The sequence below is a fragment of the Miniopterus natalensis genome, chromosome 13 (genome assembly GCF_054644295.1).
Source record: "Miniopterus natalensis isolate mMinNat1 chromosome 13, mMinNat1.hap1, whole genome shotgun sequence".
Taxonomy (NCBI): Eukaryota; Metazoa; Chordata; class Mammalia; order Chiroptera; family Miniopteridae; genus Miniopterus; species Miniopterus natalensis.
The window spans coordinates 38,274,149-38,290,185 of record NC_142093.1 but is presented as its reverse complement, the minus strand read 5'-3'; the positions used below and the strand labels follow the sequence as shown (position 1 = coordinate 38,290,185).

Below are 16,037 nucleotides of genomic sequence, written 5' to 3'. Positions count from 1 at the left end.
ATTGACTCGCGCAGTCATGGTGGCTAGCAAGTCCAAAATCTGCAAGGTGGGATATCAGGCGGCAGACACAGGGAAGAACTGATGTTGCTGTCCAAATCCAGTTCTGCTGGTGAATAATTGTGCTCTGGAGAGGTGAGTCTTTTGCTCAAGTCAGACCTTTAAATGATTGTATTAGGCCTACCCACATTATGGAGCGCAAGGTGCTTTACTCAAAGTCACCAATTTAAATGTTAATCTCATCCAAAAGCACCCTTACAGACACATCCAGAATGTGTGACTAATATCTGGACACTGTGGCTAAGCCAAATTGACATATAAAACTAAGCATCACAGTGAATAAAGTTTGCTTTCATGGCCAACTTATTTCTTAAAAAATTAAAAAAATTTTTATTTTAGAGAGAGAAATCAACTTCTTGTTCCACCTATTTATGCATTCATTGGTTGGTTGCTGTATGTCCCCTGACCGGGGATTGGATCCCACAATCTTGTATCAGGACGATGCTCTAACCAACTGAGCTACCTGGCCAGGTTCCATGGCCAACTTATTTATGATTCCTTTTTCCATATCTTGCCCCTTCTCGACATTTCCATACTCAATTCCACAGGCCCTTATATTGTCCCTTTCTTGCCCAGAGTCATCAACCAAGGTAACCTGGCCAGGCCTGCCTTCCTTCTAATTTCAGGATTATCTTTATCCCCTTCAAAACTCAATGTTTCCTCAGTGAACTTTTCACACCTGGTATGAAAATGAAAAGTAATCCTATAAATAGTATTACTCTAAAGTGTTAATAGATGATAATGACTTAATGTAGATCTCCTAGGGGAGGGAGAGGTGTTCTATATTAAATATATAAGTACAGGTAGAGTTTAGGCATGTGATAGGCAAGGAATGGAGGTAATTTGGGACAAGGGAACTTTGTGGTCCCCTTGTAATCACATTTTGTGAAAGATTAGTCCTCTAGAGTCAAGCACTATTTAACATCTGGTCTTCCCCCCCCCCCCCCCTTTTAAAAAAATCCTCACTAGAGGATATTTTTTTCTATTGCTTTTTAGAGAGAGTGAAGGAGGGGGGAGAGAGAGAAAAAAACATCAATGTGAGAGACATTGATTAGTTGCCTCCCACATGAACCCCGACCAGGGCTGGGGATTGAACCTGCAACCCAGGTATGTGCCCTTGAAGGGGAATTAAGTGACCCTAAGATACTTGGATTGGTTCTCTAACTGTTGAGTCACATCAGGGCTGGTTCCCTTTTTGATGCTTCCTTTCAAGAAGGACAGTGCAGCTCAGCCAGGTGTGGCTCAGCAGTTGAGTGGCTACCTATGATCCAGGAGATCTTGGTTCGATTTCTGGTCAGGGCACATGCCCGGGTTGCTGGCTCGATCCCCAGTGTGGGTCTTGCAGAGGGCGGCCCATCAGTGACTCTCTCATCGTTGATGTTTCTCTCTCTCCCTCTCCCTTCCTCTCTCTCCGAAATGAATAAAAGATATTAAAAACAACAACAACAAACAAACACAAAAAGGACAATGCATATCTGCGAAAGTTCGCAGTGGTATTCTTTTTTAGGGCACGGGAAGTATTTATATAGCTAGACCATAGATGTCTGAACAGAGTGGTGGGAGATGGTACTGATAAACCTGTCAGGAATGAGATACGTGCATGGGAGTCTGGACTTAGTCCTACAGGTGAAGGGTACCCACTGAATGGGGAGCAGGAAGAAACAGGATCAGATTTGTGCTTTTGGAAGGTCACTCTGGTGTGAAGATGTATAGGATGAATTGGGGTAATGGTGGAACCAAAGGGGTTCACTTAAGGAGGCCTTTCTGGGGCCCTTACCTGTGCCTTTTTCTTCTCCTAGGCCTTAGTGGCTCAGCCTGCTTTTTTTCTCTCTGATGCTTGCTACCACCTTCCCTGACTACTGGGGTACATTTCTTCACAAAACTGCCTAAAAAGTAGAACATAGGTGTGTGCCCCTGCTCCCCATATTATTGTTATTCAAAAAGAATACAAAACTGAGATACAGTTTTCATATAACATTATATTAGTTTTAGGGTTATAAGATGATGATTCACTCTATGTTTATATTGCAAAATGATCTGCACAGTAAGTTCACATTTATAACCACACATTATAATTTTTTTTTCTTGTGATGAGAACTTTCAAAATCTACTCTTAGCAACTTCCAAATATACAACACAGCTATTGTCACCATCCTGTATAGTTTATCTCCAGGACTTATAACTAGAAGTTTGTGCCTAGGCCTTTTTTATTTTAATAATTTGATTGCTATTTATATTGGGATTCCGATCAGGGATAACAAAAATCACAAACTTGGGGATATTTAAAAATCTTATAAAGCTGTTTCAATTATGGTTCTTCCTTTCTTTAGCAATGACAACTGGAAGCCCTGATGCAGGGCAAGGAGGAGGCTGAGAACCACTAGATTTCACAGGACTAATCTGGGAAATAGGGTAGCATAAAGAGGCAATAAATGACACACCTTAACATCATCACTTTTTTTTTTTTTTAGTTCAGTTCACAGCTTTTGATCAGGAGAGGAAATCCTTTCCATTTTCTCAGATGTTTGAATTAGACCCAGATGTCCCCATTCCTTCATAGATAATTTATTTTCTTCTCCAGCCCTTATTCCCAAAGGTCCAGCTCAGGCAAAGCTCTGAGTAGATGGAGTTCAGACAAACAAAATTCTTCCATGTCAGTCTCTTGACTGGGACATGGTTACAAAGGGCTCTTTGTTGTAGTAGGTTGGTGTGGAGGAAAAACTGTTTTGTGACGTGACCGCTGTCTGTCCTGTGAGCTAGAGCTGTACCAGAACAGAGGTTGCTTTCTGTAAATCCCACTTACAGACTGCCTGATCTTAACTGATGTTCATTATGACATAAATGAGCACCCTTCCCTTGCCTCCTGCTTTGTGCAGGTACCTGGAACAGGTGGTTGTCCTATACCTGGTCAAGCATGTAAAGGAATTCCCAGTACCTGGTAGCACTCACTTACTAGTACCCATGACTATCTCTCCCCCCCCCCTTTACCCTATATAATTCTTTGGTGTCTGCCGAGAGGCTCCAGAATCGGTTTAATCTTGCAGTCACCCAAGACATTCCTTGTATGTAAGTTTCTCTTAATAACCCCTACTAATTACCAGATTGGAGTAGCTAGCCTCTTTCTTTGATCTTTCCCTACCTTCAACTAACAGAGGCAGATTTTTAGTCTTGGGGCATTTTCCTGGGTCTGTATGTACTAACAATAGATGAAAAACTGCTCAGTCTCTGGTGGGATCCTGTCATCCTAATGCAGTCAGGACCTATGGAGGCACACTATTTGTGTTTACCCGTACATGCACCATTGAAAGAGGGGAGAAGGTAGGAGACCTAGTCTGGCACATTCCCACTCCAATTCACCTCTTTAGGCCAGAAAGCACCACTTCCCCCTGGCCAATATGTTTGGTTTACACAGCCTGGCCAGGCTCCAAAGACTGCGGCCACATTAACACCTAAAGATCAGGCTACAAATATAATTCTCACAGGAGAAGTTCTTTCAGTTCAAGGCCCTATGAAATATTTGTCTTTCTGATCTTAGAATTCTGCTGTTCCTGTGACATCCAGTTACAGGGTGGGCACCTGTGCCATTATCCAAACTAAATGTTGTTTTACACCAGGTGAATCTGTTAATATTTTTTCTTTGTTAGCACATGTGAAAACTCAAGTTAAATGATCTGGCCCCAAGTCCAAGTAACCTACTAACCCATGAGTTGGGTCTGGGGGGACAGCGGGGGGGCATGATGGAAAAAATTGTTACTAATACTTGGACTGCTTCGTTTTTTTTCTTTCTTTCTGTACTGCTGCTGCTGTATCTCCAATGCAGTCAACTGGCAGCTAAGCAAGCTCCATGCCTGCTACTGAAGCCGCTCACTGACACTCAGGGAGCCTCATGGAACAGGTGGCTAGGCAAGATTGTAAGAGCCGGCAACAAGGGGTGGAGTGTGGAGAGCCTGTTCCATGACATGGCCTCTGTCTGTCCCACAAGCTTGGATCCGGACCAGAACAGAGTTGCTTTCTGCAAACACCTCCTTACAAAGACTATCTGATCTTAATTGATGTTCATTCTGACATAAATCAGCACCCCTCCCTTGCTTCCTGCTATGTGCTGGTTCCTGGAATAGGTTGTTGTCTTGACCTGGTCAAGCATATAATTTCTAGCATTCACGTACTTGTACCTGTGACTATTCCCCACTTTTACCCTAAATAACTGTCATCTGCCAGCAGCACGGAGATCCATTTTGCCTTGCAGCCACCCAAGACATGCCTTGTAAGTTTTCCTTTATAAACTCTATCAACTACCAGGCTGGAGTGGCCAACCTCTCTTGGGTCTTTCCCTGCCTTCCACTTATGGAGGTAGATTTTCATTCTTGGGGCTTTCCCTGGGTCTGCCTGTACTAAACAGGTGGGAAAATATTGGCCTTCAAAGTTTCTTCTTAACTGGTGCATAAGCACCTTCCAAAATAGCTGTACAATGGAGATAAACAAGACAGATTGATAGTCATGATGGAGTAACAAGCAGAAGAGGAAAGCAGGGGGTTCAATAATTACAGTTTGAGCATGAGAACTTTGGTGGTAAGCTGGCATTTTCTTTGGTGCATTCACAGGTTTTCTGGCAGTGTACAAAGGTGCTGTTCAAACATTGCAACAATGCCCTGGCTGGCGTGGCTCAGTTGGTTGGAGCATTGTCCTGTGCATTGAAGGGTCGTGGGTTTGATTCCCAGTCAAGGAACATATCCAGGTAGCAGGTTTGATCCCCAGTCAGGGAGTGTATGGGGATCAATCGTTGTTCTCTCTTACATTGATGTTTCTCTCTCTCCCTCTCTCTCTAAAATCAATTAAAAACACACACACACATTGTAATCATACCTTGACTTCTTGGCAATATCACTGAGGTTTTACCAGAACTTCTTAGATGAGAGTTCTGAGGCTAAGATGTATATCCACTGTAACTTTGCCTCTTGAATTAATAAATATGTTGCCTATTTTCAAACAGCTCATTGTTGTTGTTTTTAACCTTGTTCTGGGTGATTTAGGAGGCTGTTTAAGGGCCTGAAATATTAAAGGACTTTTCTGGCCTCTCTTTGAGGCCAATGATAAAAAGGCATTTTTTTCCCCCCTCTATGAAAATCTGAAAAGCCCTTTGCTCACTTCATCATATAACTAGTTAGAGAAAGTCAGTTCCGCTAAGAACATCTGACTTTTTCTCACTCATTCAAAAGCATTTTTGATCCCTTTGTGCTAGGGTTTATACTAGGTGCTGGGGTATGCAAACTCTTGTTTTAGCTTCAGAAACTTAGCCTAGTAGGTAAATATGCAAAGTAAAATAAAATAAAATATCAAAGTATATTGCTTTAAAGGGGGCAGCTCATAGAATGAGAGGTTAACGCATGTCCTTCCATCCATCTGGGGGAGACAAAAAAGGTTTTCCCTAAGAGGTAGCATTTAAATACAGATGGGGTGTGGATTCCATGAAGAGTAACCAATGTATGCAAAAGACTGGAGAATTTTGGCCAAACAGAAATGACCAGTTCAGCGTTGTTGGAATGTAAAGGGCTGGAAGGTGGGGTAGGAAGGCAGCTGTAGTGTGAGGTAAGATGAGACGTCTCTGGTCTGAAGTCCATGCCATGTTCTGTATGCCATAAAAGTTTTTATTTGATGCTACTCTAGAGCCATTAATAGTGTTATCATAACCATCTATATTTGACTAAATACACTATTTAAATCTTCCTAAAGCAATAAATTCTCAGAAACATCATCTCTCTTTGATTAAGTTTCTCTTGGCAGGAATGGTGCATTAATTCATAGAATAATTGTTCATGAGTCAAAAGTAAGGCTGTAAAATCTAGGCAATTCCTAGTCCTCTCAGTTGGGCCAGCAGAAGTTTCCCCCTGCTCTTCTGCAAAATACTCGGGGTTAGGGAGGCAAAGGCTGGGGTTGGGGTGCGGAAGGCGTTTGGAGGCCAAGCTTATTACATGGAGCCTACATATTACATGGAACTGAATTGCCGGCCACCAGAGAGGCTGGCAGAACCTGCACGGCGCTTTGCAGCCAGGAATTTTGGTATCTCTCTCCTCTCAATTCTTTGCAATTTTTTCTTAGGTCTATGTTCCCACCCTGACTTATTTGTGCGTCAGGCCTCCTGCTTTCTTCGTCCTGTTTCCCCGCTTCGTGGGATGCTGGAGCTTGGAGCCGTGGACTGCGCTAGGGGCGCGCCCCAATGTTATTTGCTTCGCTTACAGTCCCATCCTCCCCTTTCCTTATCTTTTCCTCATTCCCAGCCTGCCGCCGAGTTTCCTCCTCCCCCGCGTCATCGTCCCTCCCGCTACTCGCCCTGGGGCAGGGCGTCTTCAGGAACCCCAAGCGGATGCGCGACAAACCGCTGCCACGTTCTCCAGTCCAGCAGGCCAGTGCTTGCGTGGGCTCCTGGGCGGGGCGGCTCGGGGGCGGGATCTGTGCGTGAGCGGCGCGGGCGTGGCCCAATGGGACCTGCGGATGGCGAAGGCGGCGGCGGCGTGGTGCGTGCCGAGGGGCGGGGCCAAGAGGCAGTTACTGGCGAGTCCGGGAGGCCGAGAACGCAGTCGGCTGTTGCATCCTCGAGGGAGTGGTATTGACGCCCCCCTGCTCCTAAGCCCGCCGGTAGCGCCGAGGCTCCTGTGTGCTCTCGACCTCGCCAGCCGCTCCCCACGCACCTTGCCCACCGGGCCTCCAGCATCATGTGCGGTAAGGGGCCGCGGGCAGGGGGCGTGTTGCCGGGCGCTGCTGAGGCCTGAGGCGCCGGCGGAGCGGGAGTGTGGAGGGTGCGAAATCCGAGTGCCGGGCGGGGGGCGTCCCCGAGGCCCCCGGGTTCGGGGCCGGCGCCGACCCCGGCGAGCGGGAGGGGTGTGGTGGACTTAGGAGGGTACCTGATGGGGGGGCGGGCCCTCGAGAGGATGTGGGGGAGCGAAAGCGGCGGCTCGGCGCGGAGAAGGGATCCAAGAAGGAAGGGAAATGTTTGTGTTGGAAAAGGGGAGAGGGCCGAGGGAACTGAGGTGCGGACGGGGGTGTCTTCACAAGAAGCCACCAGGCAACCTGTGGAACATGAGGTGAGGTCTCTTGAACTTATCTTGTATTCGTCTAGGATTTACCTCTTAAACAATATTTATTTTTAGTTTCTGTCTTTCGGTCAGGCCCAATAGAAAACAGAACTGTAACTGGAGCTATGACAATGGCATTACACATGATCTTCCTGCCACCTCCTGTCTCAACAGTTATTGCTAATCAATAACTTGGTGAATGGGCTTAGACCCGATCTCGTGGAAGAGGCCCAGAAGTGACCATGGCGATAGATCATACGTCATTCATCACTTGCGTGTGCACCCATTTAAAACATCTATGAAAAATAGTGGGCTACCTTTAGCGAATGTTTTACCTGAACAGGTAAAACAGAAAGTTAGGCCCTTGTATTCCATGTTTGGAGACTTAGTTGTTTTAATATTACCTTAAAGTGTTAGCTAAAAGGAATGGTCTGAATTATATCTGAACTGACTGATATGCACTAAAATTGGTATTAACTCGGCCATTGTCAGTATAAAGAATTGTATCCTTACCTTTCTTATTGAAATTTACAACTGACCTTATCCCTGAAAGGAAAAAACACTTTTTAAAGGGAGGCTTGATTGTAATAGAATTGAAACTATCTGGGGAAACTTATTCTTTTTTTTTAATCCTCACCAGAGGAGTGAGGATATTTTTCCTCCATTGATTTGAGGGAGTGGAAGGGAGCAGGGAGGGGGAGAGAGGAGAGAGAGACATCCAGATGACTGAGACACATCCATTAGTTGCCTCCCACACCCCCTCCAAGGGGGGTTGAGGGGGAAGGCTGGGATCTGACTTGCAACCCAGGTTCAGGACATTGACTGGGGATCTAACCCTACACCCTCTAGTGCGCAGGCCAACACTCTAACCACTGAGCCCTGCCAGGCAGGGCTGGGAAATTTATTCTTTGTAGCCTTTTGCAAGAACTCAGCAGGAGGTGACATGTTCTCATTAGTGTACATTTTTCCTGTATTTAACTTTATGCTAATTTCAGCTTCTGAAAAAGAGGAGCAGGTTTAAATTTAGAGTAGGTTAAAAAAACAAAAAAAACCTATAAATAGCTTTACTGAAATTATTAGAGTTGAACTGACTTTCACATCAGAAATACTTTTGCTCTGTCTAGTTGGTAGAGTGGTTTTGCAAGAACACGTAATTTAGTATGGAGCTGTTAAGTAGTGAATGTGCAAACTGGTTAATCCCCATTGTACTTCATTTGGTAATTAACTGCATCTGAATGATGAGGTGTGCACCTAGGTAAGTACCTGCGTTTCTGGTTTCAGGTTGTTTCTTCTTGTTCCAGGAGAAAAAGTCAAAGTATGTACTATAAAAGAAAAAAATCTGAACTGGTTTAGAAAAGGTGCACAGTGAGGCTTTTATGGTGGAGACTAGATGTTTTTTCACTTAGGCAACATTCCCATTCCACAGAGTTTTATTGCTGAGGAAACAGACAGGTTATAAAGAATAAAGAACTAGTGTTTGACTCAGTTTTGAGGTCCTGCTTTTAACCCTGTTCAGACCACAGTTTTGCATGATTTAGAGTAAGGGTCTAGAATTTATTTCCTCTGATGTAAATTCTGAAGGTTAATTAAGACAAAAGTTTGTCTTTATTTTTCTCTTATTTCTTAATCATTGAAATAGAATTTCTAGACAGAGAAATTGAGTGGGGAATGAGATCAGATGGGAAAATTTAGAGATTTACCTTCTGACTACCTCTTGCCTATTCAGATTTTTCTAAAGGATTATTTCAACATTGCAAAATGTTGAAGCAGAAAAATGAGGGCTAATGACCCTCTGCTATGCTTTTTTTTTTTTTTTAATGATAAAACTGTTATAATGTTTACCAGCTTGAATTGGGATGTTAATAAGTGTTAACCAGAAAAAAAATTTTATGGTCAAGTAAATTTGGGGGGCAACAGATTAAATTATGTCGAACTGGCTTGTTTGTTTTTTGTTTTTTTTAAAATTGGAGGACTTGGAACTTTTAGTGTTCTGATAAATGTTGTGAATCTCCTAGAGAAGAATAGCATGTCTATGTACCAAATTTATTTTATCTTCCTTTTATTTTTAGTTCTTTGGATACACTTTGTTCTTTTTAGTTTTTTTACTTTTGGCTTTGGTGAGAGATTGTCAAGTCAGTAAAGCTACCCACATCTTTTAAAAGTTTTTGCTGTTTTTTTTAAAAAAATAAATAATGATGTATATAAATAGAATTTTTGTGAGGTTATAGTTAAAAGCAGCAGTAAGGAAGCTGCAAGTCAAAAGTATCCTGAAATGAATCCTTAAAAAGTTTTTTTGTAATTATACTGTCTAATGACTTTGGGGGTAATACTTAATAAGCATTTCCTCAGTTGTGTTCCCTGGAACATTGGTTACGATCTGACAGTCTGTAAGTGTCGGTTTCCAGAGAGCAACCTGGGTGCAGTTTGCAGGACAGATGGCAGTCACCTCATAGAATAGTCTCTCCTCCACACTTATCAACAGTTATGAGTAGGAGAGGCTGGTTTAGGTATGTAGAATATGTTTCTCTGTTTTGCGCTTATAAGGAAATATAAGAGTATATTGGGTATAATACTGTTAAGATGAAGATGAAGACTTCAATTCTATAAAGTGAGAATCTACCAAAAATGAGAAGAAAGAAGTGGGGAAGAGAGAAATGGGGATTGAAGAGTAGTCTAGATTATGGACTTTAGAAAAATATCTGGGGGAATGTTGGAAAGTTAGACCAACTATGAATTAACAAGATTGGTCAGCAGTTTGGAGGGCCATTTTGCAAGTGGACCTGAAATGGGTGGATCGACCTCGCTGGTAAGGGTGTCAGGGACACGGGAGTCAGAGCTGGCTTTGAGAGGATAATGAAAAGCCGGTTTGATGTGATTGATCTGAAAAGTGGGAGAGATGAAACGTTTAAACATTTGTGAGCAAGAAGTGCATGCTTTTTCTCAGGAAAGGTGATGACATAGGTGGACTGTGAGGGATAGTATAACTAGAGATCTCAGGGTTTAAACAGTGCTTTGAATTGCAGAATGTTAAATGTGCAAAAGTGTTATGGAGCTCCTTCTAGTGGCAACATCTGTTTACAACAAAGTAGGGGACACTTGAACCAGCATTTTGTAAACAGGAAAAATATTTTAAATAATTGATATTTCTCATTGTGTCGCTCCATATGATTTTCACTTTGTGTTTTTAGGAATGTAATATTTCATCTCCTAAGGGGATCTTAACTGTTGAATGTGCCTCCACAATTATAGTTGTATTGACTGTTTTATGACAAATATTTAGTTGATGTGTATAACTTAAATTGCAGTATTGTTTATAATTTCAAAGAGGTAGGAATACCTCAGTAGGGAAATGGTTAGGTAAAATATGACTATTTATGGATTGGTATGCAGCCATTAAATAGAATAAGCTAGATGTGTTGTACTAACATAGAATACTCTCAACAGCTTAAGAGAAAAAAGTACAGAACATTATATATAGTGTCATCAAATTTATGTGTTTTAAAAAAGTCCTTTAAAGCCATATACATCTAGGTCCATTTAGTAGAAACATTCATAGCTGAAGGATTGGGACATTGTGTATTGAATTAATGTTGGTTATCTTTCCTGTGTGTATGTAGAAAGAGGAGATTTTCACAATTCATTCTGTAGCTTTTGTGTAATTTGAATCTTTAGTAATGATAAATTAATTTGTAAACTTGCATTATAAGAAAAACTAAACAAATATATATCTTTATTGATTTCAGAGAGAGAGGAAGGGAGAGGAAGAGAGAGAGAAACATCAATGATGAAAGAATCATTGATCAGCTGCCTCCTGCACGCCCTACACAGGGGATCGAGCCTGCAACCCTGGCATGTGCCCTGACTGGGAATTGAACCACGATCTCCTGGATCATAGGTCGATGCTCAACTGCTGAGCCACGTCCAGCCAGGCATAAGAAAATTTAAAAAAAATGAAACTTAATTGGCATTGTAGATGGATTTTGATTCAAAAAGTATGAAATTTAGAGGATGAATTTGAACACTTAACACTGATGAGTTCTGTTGTCTAGGGTCTCAAAATACTGAAGTTGCCAAGTGAAAAATATGTAGAAGTAAAATTTCTTATTCATAAGGACATAAATTCAACCAGGTATAGGAACTTTAATAATTTGATTAGTCAGCTAAATTGCATTCAGTTTTCATTTTAATAAGGTTTAATCATCTTTACTTACAACTAAATTGCTTTCAACCAGGTGTGTCAAGGCTATGATCCAGGTCGTGTCTGAATATTTGTTAAGCAAGGTACTCATTCGTGCTTTCGTGTCATTGAATTTAAGTTGCCATTTGCTGAGAATGATGCCTGTTAGGTGCACGCATCTGCTTCAGTTAGGGAGATATTTATTCCAAGTGTATTCCGTTAATAAGAAAAATTAAACTTTGGAAGCACATGTTGGTTTGAGAGTAGAAAATCTCCTATGCTCCATACAAGTACTTTGTGTGGTATTGGAGCAGTTACGAAAGAGTGGTGGAGAGCTGATTTTTTAGACTTTTGTAGTTATCCTAAGCAGAACTGTTTAGTGGCAGGTTTGGTAACACAAGTCAAAGACCTGGAAACGGGATCAATCTAGTGATTTCTACTCTAATAAGCACTATTTTGAGTTATGAATGCCTTCCTTGTACATGCCCTGCATGCGTGATAGGCTGGTCATTTGCCATTATATTTTCCCAGCTACCCCAAGATTACAGATAATCCACTAATCCCAACAGGTGAACTGTCTTGGGCCACCGGCACTGTCAAGGAGCTGGTGTATAAAATTGTCAGATTTAATCTATCTTTCATTTTCCTAACCAGGGATGACTTAGGTTAATCCCCTTTCTTTCTTCTTCCTTCTCTATTACTTTGATCTTAGAAAATTTCTCTATGTGTGTCATTCTTTTCTTCTAGTTACTGCCCAGTTATGTGAGGAGAAATATTGCTCCTGCTTCTTCCTCCATTTCTCCTCTTTTCTTTATTTCAACAGTGAACCAGAAAAATGGCAGTAATGATTATTGGTAATAGTAGTGCTTCCTGTCTCAAAAAAGGGGAAGATTTTGAATTGGAATTTGATATGTGGTATTTAACATGCCACTGATTGGGAAATGCATCATTATTATATAGACTACAAAGAAAGAAAATAAAATCAATGCTATCAGCAAAATCTAAAATCCTAGAAAGTATTTTGCAGGTGCTTTCAAAATATCATAGGCAAAGTGACTGTCTTTGTCTTTACTTACACCAGTGATGAATAGCATCACTAATAGGGGACTACAGACAATATAAAATACATACCTACTTGTGAATAATTCTTGCCTCAAATTTTTAACCTAAATCTAGCCTTTAGATATCTTTTCCATTTTATAGGAAATATAAGGAATAGAGTTATTGGTTATACCGCCATATGTAGAAACAGACACAGAATGTGAGATGTTCAACGAGAAAATCAGCCCCAGCTGGTCAGTAAGTCAATGTCTTAGGGAAAACAGGACTGTAGGAGAAACCATTCTGGATTCAGAGAGACTTACGAGACAATCAGATGTGAGGCAAATCAGCTATAAATGGTATTTTTTGATAATATGGAAAATTTGAATATGAACATTGTATTAGGTTATATTAGAGCATTATCTTCTTAGGTCCAATGATATGGTTTTGTAGAACAATGTCCTCATATTTTGTATGTTACTTTGCTTTTAATTCTTTACAATATACAGTAAATTCTCAATGTCATCGATGGGTTCTTGGAAACTGCGACCTTAAGTGAAACAACAGATATCGAAACCAGTTTCACCATAGGCTAATTGATATAAACAAGAGTTAAGTTCCTGTGTCATATTTCTAGTCACAAAAACATCACCAAATTTCTAAATAAAGACTCAAAATACGTAGAATATTAAACTTTGAAATAAATGTGAGCTATACATACACTTGAGGAAGATGAATATAAACAAGATAATTATTTTCCAAACCTGCTTAATTCCATTTCAGGGTCATGGGTGGCTAGAGCCTTTACCCACAGCTTATACCCACAGCTCAGGGCACAAGGTGGGACCCCATCTTAGACAGGACACCCTTCCATCGGAAGTTTCACTCATACCCACACTCAAACTGGGACAGTTTAGACATGCCAGTTTACCTCACGTGCACATCTCAGAGTATCTGGAGAAAACCCATGCAGACATGGGGAAAATGTACAAACTCCACACAGACAGTGGCCCCACTGGAAACTGACTTTTTTCCTTTATTTTTATTGTTGGCCTTATTACAGACCTTCCCATTCCCCACCTCCCACTCTCGTTTATTTATCTGATTTCTGTTATAGCAATTATAGCAAAAGCATGTTGAACGAAATGACGATATTTGATATTTGAGGACCTGCTTTATTCTGAAAATAAGGCCCTTTACCAGGTTTCCAGTTTTAATTTGGTAGATACAGTGTACATGGAACAAAATCATATAAATGTTGTAACAAAGAAATAAGGACAGAAGAGAAGTGCAGCCTGTAGAGGTGTTAAAAAATGTCAAAATCTGCCCCTCTTATCCTCTTTCCACCATTTCTCTGTGCTGCCTAATGGTGCACACGAATGTCCTGGCTGATGCTCTCAAGAGTTTAAACAATGCTGAAAAGAGAGACAAACACCGTGTTGTTTTTAGGCTGTGCTCCTAAGTCATTGCCCAGTTTCTAACTGTGATGATGAGGAATGGTTACATTGGCAAATTTAAAATTATTGATGATCACAGAGCTGGGAAAAATTGTTGTGAACCTTATGGGCAGGTTAAACAAGTGTGGAGTAGTCAGCCCCAGATTTGATGTGCAACTCCAAGATCTATAGAAATGGCAGAACAACCTGCTCCTACTGGCAGTTTGGTTTCATTGTACTGACAGCCTCAGCTGGCATCATGGACGTGAAGAAGCAAGACGAAAACACACATGAAGGAAAATCCTGGGATTCCCTTTCTAGGGTTATAATACACACGTTCAAATAAAATGTCTTAATAAGAATAAAAAATGTTGAAATCATCAGGAAAGTCTCTAAAGCAATCAGAGAAGAATTCTCAGAAATCATCAACATCTAGTTGGAAGGGACTGTAAATGTTCTCAGGTGTCAGAGGTAGGAAATATGTGGCCCTTATGCTGTCACTCCCCAGATAATAGATGTTGCTAGTCAGTCATGGCTTTCCTTGATTGAATCCTTTTTGGTGGTGGTTTTTACAGCCAGCCACTACCAGTTAATAATTTGTTGGCAATTGATGTAAAAACTATTTTACCATTCCTTAGTCAAACTTATTCATATAATTGTATAGGGGAAGCTGAGGCAGGGTGGTACAGTGGAAAGCTTTGGGGACACACATGAGTTAAAAGAATTCTAAGGGTTTCTTCAACAAAAGGGTACTTTTTTGGGCAAGAGTACTTGTTTTTGAGCTAACAAATGCTGAGTTGAATTTTATTAGTTTATCATTCACAGTTTTGTAAGTTTGTTTGGAGATGGGTATTGGTTAAAAGATTCCTTTTTTTATAATATTCTATTCAAGATCTCAAGAGTCACATAATGAGCCAATGTAAATCAATGTAAAATCTAATTTGATATTAAAATTAATATCAAATTTGAACAATGTTAAGTTACATGTATTGAAAACAGTGAATTTAATATTACATCTGAATTTTTTAAACAAATGTAGTCTGTGTCATTAGTATTTAAAAAATTTAAATTGATATTTGGTTATTATATTCAATGTTTAATTTTCCATATATATTTTATCATCATAATTACATTTCTTAAAGAAAAAGATGATTTAGTAGTGATTTTTTCTGATTTTGCTGAATTACTGGCATTTGGCAGCTCTTCCTCTTCAAGGCTGTCCATAGTGCCTCAGACTGCAAACAGGTCCTGACAGGGTAATATGTTTTATTAGTTAATGACCTGCAAATGAGTTAGGTTATATTCTCCTTTAGCAGATTGTTTAGCTGAAGCTAGTCACAGTGGTGGAGAGTGGACTAGTTGAGAATAAGCATTTTTTAGCATATGTATAGTAAAGTAATATTTGGGGAAATATTTATATTCTATGCATTGTCCTTCAGTGATCTAATAAAAATACGTATTTGGGACTGATAGTTTTCTGCATTTAATCTTTATCTAAGGTCAGTGACCCATAGGGGAAATAAGTGTAGAACACATAAAGGTTTGATTTACAGTTGGTAATTGGTTTAGATTGTTCATATTATAGATACTTTATGAAGGAATAGCAGTAACAATAAAAACCCCAGAGCTCATGCAAGGGTTGTGGTGCTGCGAAAATAATATGCTTGTATAGCATATTATAACTCTAAAAAATCTTTACAACTGTAAGGTGTTCTTTTTTTTGTTTGTTTTTTGAATATGAATGAAATACAGGATTTCTCTAAGTTCTTGGCCTTATACTTCCATTTTTGGGGAAAGTTTAAACAGTAGTTTCAGGTTATTTTGGATTTAGGTGTTTTTTTTTATGTTTTTTTCCCCCCTGTGCCTTTGAGTTGCATAGCAACAATTTCTGAGCATGAGCTGTCAGGGCAAGATGGCAGTGTTGGATTTAGTTTTAAAACCTGTTTTCCTTTTTTTTTAAAGGGAATGATAATTTATTTGAAAAATTGTACTGATCATGGTGCTCAGCATACCCATATTATGACTTCTTTGTTGGATCTTAACAATTTGGTATTTTTGTATGCTGAAATGCTTCAATAGGACCAAGCTATTTATAGAAATAAAGAGATCTTTTCAAATGGAAATAAAGACTAGTTATTTTGGTATTCTACTCCACAGAATTCATTTTATCCCCTCATGATTCAGTGGCATTATAGTGTAATATAAGAAAAACGAAACTCTTTTAAAAATAAGCAACTTGAACTTTTATTTCCTCAT

General features: G+C 40.2%; 1 protein-coding gene and 1 pseudogene across 1 annotated transcript in view; both read left to right on the top strand.

Annotated features, from left to right (window-relative positions):
- Positions 1-6,613: 6,613 nt before the first annotated feature.
- Positions 6,614-16,037, top strand: part of GFPT1 (glutamine--fructose-6-phosphate transaminase 1) — a 50,220-nt gene continuing 40,796 nt past the window's right edge. The window contains exon 1 of the mRNA XM_016224205.2: positions 6,614-6,774. Coding sequence (XP_016079691.1) covers positions 6,768-6,774 — 7 coding nt within the window. The 5' untranslated portion in view covers positions 6,614-6,767. The remainder of the gene's footprint in view (positions 6,775-16,037) is intronic.
- On the top strand, positions 10,998-14,102 carry LOC148091653 (small ribosomal subunit protein uS8 pseudogene; annotated as a pseudogene).